General features: G+C 44.0%; 1 protein-coding gene across 1 annotated transcript; it reads right to left on the reverse strand.

The window, feature by feature from the left end:
- Nucleotides 1-1831: 1831 nt before the first annotated feature.
- LOC145403765 (putative glutamate receptor) lies at nt 1832-14840 on the reverse strand. The gene is made up of 14 exons (XM_080275442.1): nt 14795-14840; nt 14118-14290; nt 12749-12862; nt 10763-10971; nt 9896-10015; nt 9367-9579; nt 8769-8859; nt 8248-8527; nt 7483-7600; nt 5753-5852; nt 4581-4761; nt 3484-3583; nt 2974-3103; nt 1832-1981 (listed from the first exon to the last, which is right to left on the reverse strand). The coding sequence occupies exons 1-14, from the start codon at nt 14838-14840 to the stop codon at nt 1832-1834; spliced, it is 2025 nt and encodes a 674-aa protein (XP_080131568.1).
- Between the last annotated feature and the right edge of the window lie 4219 nt (nt 14841-19059).

The following is a 19059-nucleotide window of genomic DNA, read 5'->3' on the forward strand; positions in this document are numbered from 1 at the left end:
AGGGGCGAAACATATACAAGCGAACCGAAAAGTAAGCTGAAGACAATGCTTCTTTTAGCTGAGCTGGAGAGAGTTGATCACAGTGAGGAGCGTTGAGGCAGTAAAGGTGTGGAATTGGAGCCGAGATGAAATTGAAAACAATACCTTTAGCTGTTCAGTTGTAACAAGAAGAGAGGTGACTGTAGTGAGGGAAGAGGTGACGACTGAACTCAGACGATAGTGAAGACGATACCTAAAAAAAGCCCAGTGGTGGCTGAGGAATGAGATTGCCGTAGTGGGGATGTTGGCAGCTCACCAAACACTGTACCCACCTCAACCCATCCAACACCTTTTATAAACACAAGATTCTTCACTTTTTTTTTTGCGGACGCAGCGGGATTGGTCGTGCGTATCGTGCTGCGTGGCAGTGATTGGCTGGGGTGGCAAAAAAGGGGTGGTGTTCTGAGTGGTGGGGACTGTGAACCACACACACACACACACACTGCTACGTTAACGTTAGTTGTCCGATGCGCATGGGATTAATTTTTCAAGGCACACAGAGGAACTACCAACTCTACTGAGGACTAATGTTGCCTAACGTTTTTGTGGTGATGAGTGAGCCTGATCTAGTATGGAGGGCTGTAAGTAATGTGTATGTCATTCTCAGGCACTGTTATTTATTTGGATTAGTAAAAAAAAAAAAAAAAAGGTGTGGGATTATGCACTACCAACATAATCAAGAACGTAACCCAATATTCCAATTACTCTGCGTCTGCATTGTTTCATTCTAGTTTTCGTGTTTGGTGATTCAAGCATAGGATTTATTATTTTTTATTTAATGTCATGAACAAAATAATATAGAAGGGTAAATGTTGACTCAGGACATGTAGTGTATTATTTCAATACCTTCCCTTCTGTATATAAGAAAGCACACGAGAGATAACGCAAAGATGTTGTTGTTGTTGCTGTTGTCTGTGCTTTTATATGTTCTCTTACACTCTCAGGTATTTTATTCTACCTACAGCCTGACTATTTTATTCAGATGAGGAAAGTTCTGCTCTCTAAAACGTCAATATCAGCGAGAACCGTCCCAGCCAGCAGACATGTGGAATAGATATAATTGCTTTGTAATTAAGCAATGATTACTGCACTGCCATTGGATTGCCGGAAAAAAAAAAATGTATACGTGTAGGTTGTAACTTGTCACTTTCCACTTTGGGGGTCTCTGGTTGATGCTACATGTCACTTAAATAAAACAGTTAATAAAAAGAAAAAAAATACTCTATACATTATTGATCTCTCTATAGCGATCGAAGTTCATGGCAGTAACGGATAATATGTTTCACTCGAAAATACAGATTGTACTTACTAACCTGGCTAATTATAAATTCCGCCATGTGTGAGGAAGGTGCGGTGCAAGAAAAAATATGTTCATTTTTATCACTATTATTATTATTATTATTATTATTATTATTATTATTGGTGCATTAAACATTTGTTGCAATGTTAACTTTTACTCACAAAACAGAGCAAAGTTACAATATATCATGTATCAATAGAGCTGCTGTTATTATTATTGTTAGAACTATTTCAACACAAGATGTAGTTTTTAGGAGGCAGGCCTGCTCATAATGCTAGATTTTTCTGTTGGTCAACTTCCATAGCCTCTAACCCTAGTGAGTGTCATTCACACTGTGTATAGTAAGGTTAATTGAAAGGATAAAATTCTGTTGGCCAATCAGAGCAGAGGTCAGACTTTGAATGCAGTACTTATATAACTTTCACTGTTTTCATATACTGTTTATATTCTTGCAGTGGTCGTTTTGACGGACTCCCCATGTCTCCATTGGACCTAGGGCATGTGGCTATCAGACGGAGGTGGTGTGGGTGAGAGCGAGATGAGAGGGAGGGTGAGAGAGGGACCACAGCGGAGCCAGGTCGCCTCCAGACAGAAGACCAACAGCCCCAGCAGATGACCAACTCCCAGCACCACGAACATCCCCTGGAAAATTGTTATTGTGTATTACAATTGGAGGTCAAAGGTGGAGGCAGAAATTAGGATGAGAGATGGGTGGTGGTGATGAGGGTAGGACCACATCGAGACCAGAACTTCTCCAGACAGAAGACCAACAGACCAAAGAGATAACCAACTCCCAGAACCACAAACATCCCCTGAAACAACATTATTACTTATTTCTCATCATTTACTCAAATTTTTATCAGCAACTCTCTGTCTCTTATCACCAGTGTTATTGCCTTTAGTCTGTAGTTCTAACTTGAACACATCATTATATCTTAAAATCTTTAATATGTTTGGCATTTCTCTGTCCGTCACTCTAGCGTCATAATTATCTCCATATTTGTATTTTAATAATTGTCTCGTATCTACTGTGCAGGTGAGTGTATTTAAGATAAAGGTTACCTCTTCACAACGAGCACCGAGATACTAAACTTATAAGTCACTCTTCGTTTACAAGAGCACAACACTCTTTATTTGATTTACTTCTCCTATACCATCATTTATTTCTTTTCTGTATTTACATTCAGACCTCATAACTCACAGACATTACAAATTCTGATCCAGTTTGCAAAGACAGGCTTATTAAAACACGCGACACAGCATCCATAAATTAAAATACAGTAATCCAATTTTCACAATTCATCACCACATTCACTCCTGCTGGTTCCTTCAACACTTCTCAGTCTATCAGCTCTTCTACTCTTCGTCTCTCATTCGCCGCCCTTCATTCCCTCACATCTCTTTCTATGGCCCGTATTCTTGTCGGTTAAGGAAGTTCCCTAGTGCCTCTTCCTTAGCGATTCGTTTTTGGATACGGCTAGTTAATATCAATCTGTATGTTATGTTGAGTATGGTGGTGTTTGAATGATTTAAATGACAGAATATGACAGTAGGATGTGATAGACAAAATAAATTTCTCAGGGAAAAGGTGTTAGCTTCCTTAACTGACGGGAATACAAGCCTTTGTGACGTACCCATAGGTTGAGGAGGGAAAGTGTGGTCCTGACTGTGATCCTGGTGGGGGGTCGTACACAGACGGTGGAGTTGCTGACCAGACTCTTCATCCAGTGGTCGTACAGCCCCGCCTCCGTCAGCCACCGCACCCTGACGAACGGCAAGTGGCGGAAGAGGTCAGAAACTTAGGCGGGCAAGGAAAAAAAATTAAATCTTGGAGTCCCTAGTATGTAATGGGCACTTTATTTCCAATTTTGCCTAACAGTGATTTAGTCTTAGTTATGATCCAACTTCTCGAAGGTAAGCACTACATATCCTAATTTATGTTACATTTATTCAGTCTTAGTTCTGCTCCAGCTGTTGTATGTCTTCCAAATTGCCTATCTTCATTCCAGTCTTCATGTCCTTCTATCTGCTTTCCTTTCTAGTCTCCAGTCTCCCTTCCCTCCACATGCCCCGCTGTTCCTTCATTCACCCTTCTGCACCCCCACCTACTCTCCCTGCCTCTCTTCTCTCCCTGGCCCACTCACCGCGTGTTGAGGGCGGGTACGATGGGACTGTGTTTGGGTCCGATCATGCAGTAGGTGAAGGGCATGAACCCCTCGTGGGACGTATAGTAGTCACACTGGCCTGAAATATAAGAGGTGAATCACTGCTAGTGTATTTAAATCGATTATATCCAAGGGTAACTGGACTTCTTAGCTCAAAGTGATGTAGTAATGACACTTTACACTAAACAATAGACAGTGTGATGGAATGTAAGCGAGTCTGAGAGGTAAGTGAGGACAGAGCATCCTGGAAGCAGGTCTGTCAAGACACTGACATACTGAGCAATTCTCAGGAAGCAGTAAGGCAGCAGAGGTGACAAAGAGAACATTTGCTGAGGTGAGATTGGCCGTTTTGGTCTTAGCGCTCAGAAATTTTTCTTCTTGCAACATAATCTTGACTATTCCTCCGTTATACACCCAAAACTGAAGGAAACCAGCCTATAATTTAATATTTCACAGGTGATTTTATTAATATTAGGCAAATTGGCATCACTGTCAACTTTGGAACATACATTGTTATGTGAAAATTTGCAATGCATTTGAGTAAGGGTTAACTGGAACACAAAGTTTCAGTCCTAGTTAGTCACAGATTCGAGGGTGCCATCAGAGAAAATACAGTCATCTGTGAATCAGAGCTAACTGGGATCCTGTCATAAATTCAAGCAAACACCAACATTTCAGTGAAGTGTTTGAACTGATGGAATTATCTCGCATTTATCCCTGAATTTGTGGAAACAGTAACCATTTTACAGATGGATTTGCAGCTAACTCTATCACACCCACTAAACTAATTCATGTGACATTCAAGTAGGTTCCAAATTTCAGAGGTTAACTGAAGATGCAAACATAAATTCAAGTTAATCACGGCCACTGAACAGTTTGGACAATGTAACCAAAACTAACCTAACCTAACATCATTTAATCTAATCTAATCTAGTCCAATCTAATCTAATCCAACCTATCCTAATCTAACCTAACCTCAGCCACCCATGAGTCACAGAAACCTAGTCTAACCTCGGCCACCTACCAGTCTCAGAAAACCTAGCCTAACCTAACTGAACGTAACTTTATTTACCCACCAGTCTGTGAGAACTGCTGTGCCATGAGGACGATGGCGGTGAGGTGCTCACCGATGAACACGTGCGAGCCTGGCTTCACCATCTCACGCAGCATCGATGGGTAGTTGGTGGCCAGCACGTAGGTTATGCCTCCTGCCTCGTCCACGTCACGTACCTCGCGAAATATGCCCATCTCAGTGTTCTGGCGGCAGGGGAAAAGTTCGGTGGATGAGGAAGAGGATCAGTGGCAGGAGAAAAGGACTGGTGGTAAAGGAAGAGGATCAGTGTCAGGGGAAGAGGATCAGTGAGCACTGGTGGCAGAGGAAGAGGATCCGTGGCAGGGGAAGAGGATCTGTGGCATGGGAGGAGAATCGGTGGCAGGGGAACGTGGAGACGCACCGGAAATGGTCCAAAGTTCACATGAACACGGCACAAAGATTTGTATTTTTTGTAGTATGATCCCTAGCAATTAATTTTTACATACTACACCTCAGGTCCTTATATCTTAGTCATAAAATAACAAGTACGTATTACACATAAATAACAGCAACAACAAAACAGAATATTAACTTCCTGTGCAAAAACGTAACTGGTAAGGGGGAGGTGTACGAAAGCCTGTGAATCCAGTGAGGAAATCGAGCATAAAACTGCATTCTCAATGGCTCCAGCTTTCCTTGATGATTTATTTTGCCTACTGCAGCTTAGCACTGTTTTGTAGGTTAATTATATCTTCTTAATATCCACAGACTTTGCATGAATAACGTCCGAGGTAATGTTAACGTGACCACAGGCAAAAATGAGTGGACGAGAGAGGGGTGATACAGAAAACCCCGTAAATCCCCTGGACTGGGATTTCCAACAGATTTACGGTCGATTCCATGTTGTACCTTTGTTTTTGCAGGAAGGAAAAGGAGGAAAATATTTAGTCTTTCAGTGTCTCCTATTCCTCCTACAATTCCAAACCTTAGTAGTGAAAGAAAAATTATCCTGGAATATATGTGTTTTCTGTAGGATGAGCATGGTATAGGTGCCGAATTTTCCCTTGCCTCTGGTACTTCCTGCAAAAAATGGATGGAAGTTAAGATATGAAATCGAACGTAAATATGAGAAATCAGACATAAATATGAGAATCCCGACCCAGGAGAATATGATCCCAAGAGTATGAGGGTGGATACAGCGAGGAGATAGGTTACCCTGAAGTGCTGCACATAGACTGTATCGTATTCCCAGATCATGGTGGTGGCGGGATGGTCCAGCAGAATACGCAGGCTTTGGAATGGCTGCGGGATGTATCTGACAAAAAAAAAAAAAAAAAGAATAAATGAATAAAAAATACCCACAGTCCTCACTATGCCAGAATATTATGCTACGATTAAGGCCCCAGTCACACTGCAGGTACGACTTATCGCAAACCACCCGCGACCTGCAAGTCGTGGGTGGTTTTGGTGAGGTTTACGACCGGTCTTCATATGTCTCGGTCTAGCCGCACGCCATCATGGGGACCAAAAAATCGTCGCGAGGTTTTTCGTGCTGCACGAAAAACCTCCCCGCGACCACCGATGTCATGGCACAGAAGCCGCCCGGTGGGCGGCTGGACTGCGTCTGGCTGGCTTACGGACTGCGACTGATCGGTGACACCTGATTTTTAAGTGGTGATTGCCATTCAGATGGAGGCCGGTCGCCGCCCGCTCTGTGCAGTGGCCGTCTGCACTCCGTCAAGGCAACAACTGGACTGCGGCGGCCGCTGTCCACAAGCCTCCTGTCTGGGGTGGTGGTTGAAGTCCGGCCGCCGTCCAGCCGGCGATTGGTCAAGTGACAGGTGGTGGGCTGGATCAAGACCAGCCGCCGGCCAATCCGCGGCTGGTGTCGGTCTAGTGGTCGCGGTCTAAACTGCAACAGGACGCGGACCGGCCGGCCACCTGTCGGTGTCTTAACCTGTGTGTACCTGGCCATGGTCGCCGTTTGGCCGCCCACTGAACGGACGCTGGGTGGACACTGGATGACCACCGGTAGCCGATCAGTGGCACGACTGCTCGGAGACCTCAGTGGTCGGGGACTGGTTTCGCGATTTTTAGGTTTGCGACAAGTCGTACCTGCAGTGTGACTGGGGCTTAATAGATACTAACATGGATGTGTTACAGATCACAACTGTTCCGTGGTGGTGGTGAGCGAGTGATCCAGTATAACGCTCTGACACAGCTGCCGGATGTATTGACACGACACTATAGGTACTCCATAACATCACAACGTTTGAGGGATTGTGGTCGTGAATAAAGGATTGGATCTCTCCTTAGTAAAGTAGAAAAAGAGGAAGTAAGATATACAACTTTGTAACTGGAAGGAATGTACTGATAAGAAAAACATAATTCCTGCAAACCTGAAACAACATAAAATATGGGTTGAAAAGGATGTAAGGAAATATAGTTTTCGGATGAGGATAACTGACTCGTGGAAGCAGTTGCCAAGTGAAGTTGTGTGCACCAAAATTTCCCCCCCCCAAAAAAAAAGATATATGATAACAATAACAGAAGATGGAACACAACAAACGTGATTAAATCCAGTAGAGAAAAATGAACACACACACACACACACACACACACACACACACACACACACACACACACACACAGTTTTAGTACAGTTACTGGTATAAGTTTCACGAACTACAATGATGCTGTCCTAACCTGAATCCAATATAGTCTGGCAACAGAAAAAATAAAACTGAAAGGACGTCCTTAGGCTTAAACAACGACAGGCATGAGTTTGTATTTCACTTATCAGGAAGGAGTGACACGAGGTTGCCCATATAGCTCTGCGTGAAGGTAAAAGTATGGAGAGGTAATCCTGTACACACTTAGGGCCAAGGAAAATTGTGAGCACGACCTAATAAGCGTGATTTATAAACAGTAGCAGTCATTTTCACCTGACAGCGAGGAGTGACATGAGTGTACCAGTGTAGCTCTGCGTCATCACCAACATCACCACCATCCACCCACCCAGCAGAGGACGCTCCCACTGACGCATACCGGGCAGGGTTGTGTCTGAGAGAGAGAGAGAGAGAGAGAGAGAGAGAGAGAGAGAGAGGTGGGTAAGAGAGGGTAAAACAGATATGCGGGGAGGTGCAGACAAGGGGCAGTGAGAAAGAGAAGCTGTGGGGTAGAGAATAATGTGAGAGATAAGGAGGGCTCTAAGTGGAAGAAGGTTAAGAAGAGGCAGTTACAGGTCTCATACAGTTAATCAGTGAAATGTCCATGTAATTTATGACAACTGAGGAGAATTACTTATTTGGATTTTTTTTTTACATCTCAAAGAGCAGGCCATTATCTCAGCAACTTAATAATATAAGCTGTACCATGAAAGAGTAATTGCAGTTCCTTCATACTCTCTTTAACTCATTCAACCTGAGAACGTCCAATACATTTTATTCTCGCTATCTCCAGAAGATTTTATTTACCTCAGTAAAGCTTTCTTAAACAGAAGCAGTTAGATATACCTCTAATGAACATCTGTGTAACCAGAGTTAAACAAAATCGCAAAACACAATCGCAACATGGTAGCCTGTAAAGAAAAAAAAATCATCATATTGAGGAGATTAAAAAGAAGCAATTAAATAACTTAACACGACTAGTTTTTCTGTACCAGTACTTATGACAGAACACTAGGTATAGACAAACATCGAACTACATACTCTCCTGCAGCAGCACCCTGAGGTAGGGTGCCAGGTCGGGGATATCCAGAGAGAAGGGGGAAGCAAGCATGACAACAGTGACCAGTAGAAGGACCAGCGCCCCGAGAATGGCAGCCCACACCGACGGGGCAAAAGGCAGCAGGAAACCCCAGGGATCCACCTCAGGCAGACCCCTGCCCCCAATGATCCTCAGAAAGTCACTCACCACCGGGACACTGTAGTCGATTATCTTGGCTCGCCAAGCTGCGATGCCGAAGGGACCCAGGCCAAAGTTTACCTCCTGCAGCAGTTGTGGTGGGAAAATGAGAACTGACGACAATCTTTCACCTAAACACAATGCCAGAATGAAATTGGTTATGTTGCGTCTTATTCTATTAAAGTATATCCTGCACAGAAGTGGAGTTAATGCACCCAAGGTTATGTGATAAAACAGTAATAAGTAACCAGATATATAGATAAATGAATAAATAAATAAGTAAATCAATAAGTAAATAGCGAAAACCACAAGGGAATGCACTGACCTGCCTGGCCACCATGCCCACCATCCCTGACACGGATCCGTTCGGCATTTTGACACCAAAGGAGCGATCCGGAGCCAGATGAATGGTGTAGCTGCAACAGTGATACGTGGGTGAGGGTGAGGTTTTGTGGTGAAAGGAGATCTAGAATACTGAAAATAAATAGGCTGGGCCTTTACCACAAGCCTGTTGGGTATGTGACATTATTATATACAATGAAATGTGGTTCAGTTACTATAATGTGGCATCCACAAGCTGTAATGTGCAAGGTGCTGCTGGAAGGAGGGGGAGTGAACAGATGATTTAAATCCTTGAAAAACAGCAGGTCTGGCCTGTTATGAAAGCTGCACAAGCAAAGGAAAACCACATACTGAGGTTTGGTGTCCAGAAGCCGTCCAGTATGGCAGGGGACTGACATTAAAAACCATATGGTATGCCTCCATTCACCAAGGGATACAATATGACTCCATAACATTCTCTATGGTTGAATTATCCATGCCCAGTTCTCACAAGGGAGTTCAAAATTAAGTCAGCAAAATAAAGAGGCAACCAGAAACCAGAAACGCCCTTGACTAACTAGAAATACACACTGATCACCCACCTGAAATTCATGGACGCTGCCATGAGGTCAGCCACTTGCTTCATGGAACCGGAGAAGATGTGCTTGTTGCCAGGTACCTCCCCTGCCTCCAGTACCCCGCCTTTCAATGCCTCTGAACCTGCCTCTGCCAATGATGTGTCCTCCCTTTCCTTCACTACGATATGAGGCGGGAACTCCTCTGCTGTTGTCAGTAACACTGGTCTCTCTATGAACCTAAAATGAATTTGAAGGGCAATATTCAAACACTGTAATTGCCGGCTTAATTCTCATCATTCTATTGCTTTCTCATGAAGAAGCTTATTAATCTCATAATCCATCAAGCGCCAAACAGACCTACTGTATATGACGACAACAAACTTCTCATAATTCATCACACTCATAACGGCGCTACACAGACCTTGTCACTAACAAAGCATCTCATTCTACAGTAAATCATACAACAGCACTAACACAGATCTGACATTAACAGCCTCACAATAAGGACTACTCACAACAGTGCCACATAGATCTACTTGTCACTCGGTCTCACCTGTGAAACTTTTGTGGGAAGAGCGGAAGGTGTGAGGTGAGGGTGAGGCCGCGGTGGGAGGACCATTTGGCCACCTGCGCTACCTGGCTGGAGTATGGCAGGTGCGACAACACCCTGCAGCTGCAACCACGCACATGAAACAAGGGGAACTCAGGATCAGACAGGCAGGACATCATCATCTTATATGTGATGAAGCGATAAAGTAACACACAAATGGGATATAACGAAAGTCGTGAAAAGGGTATATTTATACGAGGTTGGAAATATAATGCAATGAAAGTCAGGATAATGGTTTAATATTTTGATAATGAGAGGGAGTAAGATGTGGACTTGGGAAAGCATTAGAACTAACAAGAGATAGTGTTGGATGGATAAAGTACTGTACATAAGGGGTACATATATAACCTGGCAGTTAAGAGAATGGTTCTAACTCACTGGACCCCTAAAGGAGGCAAGATGAAGCTGAGGGTAAATGGTACAGTCTGCAGGAGAGAGAATTTCGATGTCTTGTAAAACTGAAGTAAATATTCTGGATCATGTCACTTTCTTAATATTTCTGGATCTTATTTGCCACTTTAAAGTAATGTGAAACTGAATAATGACTATGATAATTATGATGATTATGAAATGAATGACGTTCACGTGGTGTCTGAGAAATATGTGTACTTTAAATTCAGCCACATGCTTTTCACACACACAAACACACACACACACACACACACACACACACACACACACACACACACACACACACACACACACACACACACAATGGGAACTTTCCAATACACCTAGATATGTAGATTCTTCTTATGGTATCATCATCACTGCCACCCGGACCACATACACGTTAAGTGTGCTGGTCACCTTTCCTGACAAGAGAGTGTGAGGGCGTTGACCTGAGAGAGGGTGTGGTGGAGGGGGGCGGAATGGGTGTCGGGTCGGCGGGTGAGGGCCAGGAGGCGAGTGGGCCAGAGCAGCAGACCCTCACTAAAGGCCAGGTGGGTCCAACTGGCAGTGAAGTCAAGATCATCACTCGCCACTAAAAATGTGACGCACCACCACTCACGCACACCCTGAAAGTGATGAGGTTTCACAGGAACTGTACGTGGGGAACACACCTCAGCACAGAAATCTTATAAAACGGAAACATATATACTGATATTGCAATACCTAGACTGCAGTACCTTACTTCAAAAAAAAAAAAATAAAAAAAAAATAAAAAATGATACAGATGCTTCACAGTAGGAAACATTCCCAAATGTGTACATATTATAAAGAGAGATAAACCCTGGCTTCGGAGCCCGTTTGCAAGCATATCTGCCCGACATTGTGACTGAGTTTCATTCATATTGAGTATGCTGGAAAAAAAAAAATCCAAACCGATGTGTTCCAGAGGGACCGCAGGATCGTCCCAACATGACCAACCAAAATAAGTCCAGAAAGAAATATTCTAAATAATCAGAAGAAAGATAAGATGTAGTTCTTTAAATGATGAAAAGAAAACAGGACTGTCGGTATGAACACTGAGCCCCACAATGCCATTCTTGGAAGCAATCTTTGTTGATGCCCTGACTCGGGACACAAGTACGTGGAGTCTCTTGGCAAGGTCCAGTACACCACTCCATAACAAAAGTCCCCATCCTACTCCATACTGACACTCCTCCCACTTCGCCACTCGGTCACAAAAAATCCACTGTCATTCAAGACCTGCATAAATAGTACTTTAATTACACACACACACACACACACACACACACACACACACACACACACACACACACACCACGCACGCGAATTAATAACTGAGAAATCTGTTAAGAGGCGTATACTTAGACTGCCTGCCCGCAACACTGCATAAAATCCCGAGAAACTCGGAAAGCCACAGAAAATCTTGCAGTATTTGCCTCTTGACGTAGTAATGAAGAAATGATCCCAGTCGTAGATGTGTGAATAGTACTTTTGTATGGGGGATCATGTATGTCCAGTTTATATCCAGGCAGTACGAGTCACTTTCAATCACACTATATATTTGTAAGGCAAAAAACAAATGAGTTTAGTCAAAGTTAGGTCAGTTCAGGGCCATTATTATATTCATTCAGCTTCAGTTCTGTTGTGCTTCAAACGGGTCGGTCCAGGTCTGTTCAGGTCCAGTTACACCATGTGAGGTCCTTTCAGCCCACGTCAACCCAACTGATGCTATTTGCAGCTATTGTAGCTCAAGTCATGTCAGTATCAAGTCATTCAGGTCCAGTTACATTCATTTAGACCCCTTGAGATTCATCCAGGTTCAATTCCATCAGTTCTGGTAAATGTGGCTCTATTCAGTTTCTTTATTTTTCTCAACCACTTCAGGTCCAGTGAGGTCCATGCAAGCCACGTCAGATCCCTTCAGGTTATTTATGGTCCCCTCAGGTCCTTCATGTCCATTTTGACAAAAATCCAGTCAAATCTAGTCCACAGAGGCCAATTCTGATCTAGTTGGGTCAGCTCATGGACATTCATAAGTTGGCGTATTCAAGTCCAGTGGTTGATTACTGAGCTGCTGCCTTAGCGGACGAGAGATCGATTCCAGGCTGGGGAAGGGAACAATTTAGAGATTTTAATTCAGTAATCCTTTGCTGGTCTAAATACATACCGATGCATCTCAAGGTCAGTGTCAAGTTGGTTGTAATGTGATTAATGCAAAGCCACTGAAAATTATTATATCAAGCTGGATCAGATGGCTCTATATAAACCTCACGAATGCCTGAACATAATCTCTGTTGAACCTAGATATATACACGCCTTTCTACCCCCTCCCTCTGAGTGAATTATCCCTAGAGTGGAATTTAACTGGTGTAAGGATCCCACCTGGCTGACGTGGGTGAGGAGTGAGGACAGAAGATGGTGTGTTGTGTTGTGGTTGCTGCTGACTCCTGCCTCCAGCACTGCTGCCCCCCACTCAGCCCTTACCTGCCTCAACGCCTGCCACACATAGAGGTTTTTATTATTGTTATGTATCCCACTTACTTGACAGATTCACACTGATGGGCATTTTCTTTTAACCACTCAATATGACAGTTTTGTAGTTTACTCTTACTGTTCTCAGACGATTTTATTCAGCATAGTAGAACTTCTGGTGGTAAACCGACTAATGAAAGCTGTGTGTAAACCGCCAAGTTTGAAAAATTTATCGAGGTAAATAAAACAATCTGGTGATAGCAAGATTTGAGGAAAAAATTGTCCACTGGCTGAAGAGGTAAGAATGTTTTGCCTTATGGATATAAGAAATAGCGTCCAGAACAATGGGATCGCATGGCATGTGATCTGAAAACCTGTTACTGAATCATTTCACATAACGAACCTAGAGAGGGACGCCTTTACTTGGTAATTCTCTAAAAGTGGATGTTCGATTGCAGCAGGGTAATTTCAGCCTGCAGTCCATTGTATGCACATCCAGATTAGCCTGGGGCTACAATACCAGTAGAACGAATAACTATAGCGACAGATGACAGCGTCAGAGGCACAGGAAAAATCGTAATAATATATCGAGCATAAGAGAGACGCAAACACTTGTACGCAATTGCATTTCAGTATTACAAACGTTGGCAAAAATATGAGTGTTCTTATTTACGGGTGTATGTAACGCACATCAAAATAAAAAACAGAAAAAAATGTACGGTACATGCAGATGGTTAGGCCTGTGAGATTCAAGATTCCAGGGGCTTGAATGAAGTGTAAATGACTGTGTGGCCCCTTTCATTAGTCATGCTGTTGATTATTCTCCCATTTTTGTACTTTCTTTGACTCTGGATCATACCTCTCGCCATCTTCAGGTGGGAAGGAGTCAGGACGATAATGATGATGAAAATATGCTAAGAGGAAAAGTCAACATCTACAGTGGTTGATGCTATACAGTTGTGACAGGGGAGGTAATGGAGAAACATATGTTACGTATAGGTTTTCTAATAACAGCGATTAACAAGGGTGTGACAACTGTGACAGTGGTGTGCCAACAGTGTCAGTGATGTGACAAGTGCCAGGTGTGAAAAGTGCAGTGGTGCATCAGGTGACAGATGTGATAATTGTGACAGTGGTGTGACAACAGTCACAGTTGTATGGCAACAGTGACTGGTGTGACAACAATGACAGTAGGATGAAAACAATGATAGAACTGTGATAATGACAGTGGCGTCAGAACTGAGTTGGTGACAACAGGCAGTGGTATGTTACAACTGACAGGTGTGACAACAGAGTCAGTGGCGTGACGACAAGGACAACCCAACGTCACCTCAGTGACGACACTTGGTGAGGTGTGGGCGTGTGTGAGGAGCAGGAGGGAACAGCGAGGCTGCGGGTCAGCCGCCAACACAGCACCAGCCGCCTCGACTCCCGCCTTCAAAATCTCATCCCCTGCGCAGACAGGAAGGCGTAAGCAAGAACTGTGTCCTTCTTTACGGTGCTGATGAGGGAGGGACACCTTCATGCAATTGTACCGATATGACTGAGCGTTAGAGCTGCCTGGTAATACAAATGTCCCTCAGTTCCCTCTCTATCCTTCTGAAAGAGGACTGGGGGGGGGGGCAGCAAAAGAAAGGCAACTTCATTCTAAATTGCTAAGGAAAATGTGTTACGAAATCTCCCAAGTCACTTAACATACAACTCAAAGGCAGGTATTCTCGACGGTTAAGGAAGCTCCCTAACACATTTTCCTTAGTGATTAATTTTGGGTACTGCTGGTAAATATCTGTTTGATATCCTGAAAATGGCGGCATTAGAATGATTTAAATAACACAGAAGAGGAATGAGTGATAGGCAAAATAAGTCGCTTAGGAAAAGATGTTAGGGAGCTTGTTTAACCGACGAGAATATGACTCAAAGTGTGTGTACTCGGAGTGTGTAGTGTCCCCGTCTTACCTGGCGCCGTTGATTGTGGTGTGAGCAGTAGCGCCTCCACCACCATCGTATACAGCCACATGCACACCACCACTGACCACCACACACCACCACAGCTCCTCCACACTGCCACCCCCATCAGTATCCACACCCACAGCCACACTCAGCTGGAAAAACGGAGAGACGGGTGCTGGAAGTAAATGTAGAAATGAGTACAGTTAACTGGACTGGAGGAAATGTGCTGTTTTTACGTTAACTTGGACTAAAGTTGTCATTTGTCCATCTTAAAATCTGAACTATAATGCCCCTGTCACATATACGCGACTCAAGGGCCGACCGTGGCACGACTCAAGGTCATGTCCTAGTTGGCTTCCACGCCTCCCGACTGGCCCCGAGTCTGCTGTGCTCACGACTGCGTCACGACTGCCTCACGACCGTGTTATGACTGCCTTATGACCGGTGGTGACGTCCTTAAGAACTCGACAAGATCGCGAGGTGACCACGAGGCGACAGAGCTACGATTCTTGAAATTTGAAATTTAACGGATTTTTGTCAGCCATGACCGTGGCACGACTGCCCACGAACGCAACACGACTGCATGATGTGTTTGGGGAATGCATCACGACCCCCTGTGGAGGCATGGAAGGCATGGCAGACGGCTGGGGTGACGCATGGAGACAGGCAGCCAAGCGTGAACTGATGGTAGGCACGGCCCTGTCGTGGTTTATACGCTGTGCACTCGAGGACTCGCAGTTGCCATGTGTGAACAGTGTTGCCACCTCACCACCCACGCCAGGTTTCCTGCCAAGACTCTTGGCATGCTCTTTGTATGGTCTTGACTCAGGCATAGCCCAGTCTTCATGTGGTCTTGTTGCAGTCGTCACGTGGTTGTGAGCCATAATTCCGATTCACCAAATGGACGGTCAAAGTGCATGGCATGGTCATCTCGGGGTCTTGGCATGGTCTGGTCGTGGTCGGCGACTCGTCACGCAATTGTGACACAGTCGTAATGGTTTGTCTGTCGGCGACTGCATCGTGACACACCATGACTGCATCACGATGCATCCAATTTAGCTAAGACTGCTTCACGACCGTCCTAAAGCACTCCCAACTGTGATGCAACTGTGACACAACTTTTGGCAAGTCGTGAGGCGGCCACAATTTTTTAACATGTGCATTAAAAAATCGTGAGCCGCGACGAGTCGTCCCAGCAGCTCATGAGCGCCCTAAAGAGTCGGGGCTTAGTCGGTGAATCAAGGGACGATCAATGAAAAAATGAGTCACGACCTTGAGTCGCGCCGTGGTCAGCCCTTCAGTCGCTCATGTGTGACAGGCTTAACAATAGGTTAAAACTAGAATATGGTGTTAGTCACAAGGAATTGCTATGCGAAAGATGTAGAGCCGTAGTGTTGTCTTTTACTGCCACTAAGCCATGTTTGTGTTTTGCCTCCTGTCTGCAAAATTTGATACGATGGCCATGATTCTATCTTTAACAAAAAGCGGTGCCATGGCACAGTAAACCTGTACCCCGTAATCATTTTCGTGTTGACGCATAAACACAAAAGGATATCTAGCCGAAGATGTCACATATCAAATATGAAGTCGGGTGAAAACTGACGATTTTATGCGAGCTGTCTATCTGTCTATAGTCCGACGCCCTCATCCCGCAAAGGGTGGCCGCAGACAAAACGCCTCTAAGTCGCTCTGTCACCCACCATTTGACTACCCTCCCCCCAACTCACTCCCCCCCTCCCTCATATACCTCTCAACACTATCCCTCCACTTCATCCTCCGTCTACCCCTCCCTCTCCCTCCCTCCACCTCACCTACATACACCCTCTTGGTCAGTCTTTCATTCTCCATTGCCCATTTAAAATTTTATGCCCGACCCACCTGACATATGTCAAGGCACTAAAATATCATAACACAACAGAAAGTCATGCCTAAGCTAGAGTGAGCTGGAGGACACAGCAGTGCAGATTATAGCTAGGGAATTTTGTACACAGCACACTATGACGCCGGATGGAGAACTCCACAAGTGTGGAAAGTTCCTCGCACACACGTGCCCTAACACATAACCCAACCAGTCATATACAGGGGAAATTGGAGAGACAGGGCGCATGAGGTTAGGACGCAATAGGAGAGACAAGAGGCACTGTGGAAAAGGCAGGAATAAAGGGCTTGGAGTTAGCTACCATAAACCCCTCTCGCCTTAGTACTGCTCTTGTCAAGACAACTTTGTTTTGAGAATAAAACTGAAATCAGACCCCAGACTTAGCTTTAACTTTCTCCTGCCATCCACACCAAGACCAACTTGAACATTCTCTCCTATTAAGATCCTTACAAACTAATATTTCTGGAAACGTCTCGACGACGGCTACGATACACTGACCCCCTGCCGCTAACTCGGGGGTGACTCCCCCTGATGTAATGAGGCAAGTTATAGGATGCAGATTAGAAAGATGCACCTTTAGGTTTTGGTTTCATGTCGATACGACGAATTTTAAAGGAATTATGGCGAAAACAAGGTTTTTGTTAACATCTTTTGGGGGGACCTACAACCTAGACCATGGCCCGATTTGACCAAAAATTTTATCAGGCGATCAAAAGGTCTTAGTCCATCATCCCTGTAATTTCAGTAAAAATCGCACCAGTAGTTTTCGCGTAAACTTGTTAACAGAAAGACAGACAGACAAGCAAACAAATAGACAAACCGAGTGAAAACAATACCCGTCCCCAAGCCCCTCCGGGATGGGGACGGGTAACAAGTTCCAGTGTCTGAATCTACCTTCATCTATCCACTTACAAAGATGAGGTTAATTAACTTTTGATCCTCTCATTATTTGATTGGGAGTGCTTTTGTTTCTTTGTGTAGGCGACCTATATTTGTAATCCTTATACAGGCCTTTTTATTCTTCTTTTTTTTTTCTTTTTCTATTTTTCCATGTTTGTGGTGGGGGCTTCAGCTTGTACGCACATATATTATTCTCCATGTGAACTGATCGTATATATTTTTTCACGTATCCATTCTGTTATCCAAAGTCAAGTGTCTCTTGGTGTTTTAAGACATCTGTGTATTCATAAATTATACATATTTGTATCTCACTTTCTCTGTGGCTATAATTTTTATTGTTGACAGCTGAATCTGTTGTTCATGTGAGAAGGCATTTCATGACATGATGTTATTGCTATCAAACCATTAAGAAATGCGGACCTCCTAAAATGGCTGGCTTGTTCTCTCATCTTCATCCTAATATGAAGACAAGTGTGATTATAGCAAAAGTCCTTCACTGCATCTATTTGCCGTTAGGATTGCTGACATGTCAAAGAAAAATGTCGCTGCTCAGTGTGATTGTGATAATACTTCATCATTTACCTCCAAACATGGTAGTCATTAACCCCTTCAGTTCAATGACGTATATATTTGATTTAATTGTTGCCACTAAATGATTTTTATCCAACTTAGGACAGACTCTCAGTAGTGAAGAGGTTCATGAAGGTTGTCTCTAACTCCGCCAGTTCGAAAGTCTCTCCAAAGCTAAATGAAATTGTCTGGTGGCATCAGTAATAGAATATATAGCATACCACGGGGCTAAAATGGTTGATTTTCCTATTGTGTGTAGGTAACTGAAGAAAACAAATAGCCTCACATGGGTAATAAGGGTAAGTCTGGAGGAAGGGTGAAGTGCGAAGAGGAAGCACGTACCCAAGGCGCGTACCTATTGTATATGTTTGGGCGATGTTGAAATTATATCCTGGTGCACTGGAGATTCTGATATTGCCATCTGATCCAACATCGCTATTACATTGTGTCAGTATTTGTTCTGTGCAGCTTCAGTGCATGACCAGCAAGACTCTGACTGGAGTTGCCTAAAAATTTTTGTCTCGACCATTACCGGTCAAGCTGCATAGGCGCCATTTTAGTGCTATTTCAATAGATCATGTCATCCCACTGTCATCTGTGTGTGTGTGTGTGTGTGTGTGTGTGTGTGTGTGTGTGTTTTAACAATGAATATTGAGGTGTCCAAGCAGTTCCCTCATGAGATACTCATACTCATAAATAATTCGTGAAAAATTCTTTACTCCAGAATTGTGTTCACCGTGCCTAAATTACGAGTCTTACTGTATTAAATCCTTCCTTTTTCTTATCTACCTATTTTAGTTATTCTCTCCGAGCTTCCTACTCACCACTCACCTCCTACCTCCAACCCCACCCCCCCAACTTTTGTTCCAGACAATTCTCCCCTGTCCTCTCCCCCTCACTAGTGGTGGTTCGGATAATGAGT

The sequence above is a fragment of the Coenobita brevimanus genome, chromosome 61 (assembly GCF_032717465.1).
Source record: "Coenobita brevimanus isolate Jiangsu-jjx chromosome 61, ASM3271746v2, whole genome shotgun sequence".
Classification (NCBI taxonomy): Eukaryota; Metazoa; Arthropoda; class Malacostraca; order Decapoda; family Coenobitidae; genus Coenobita; species Coenobita brevimanus.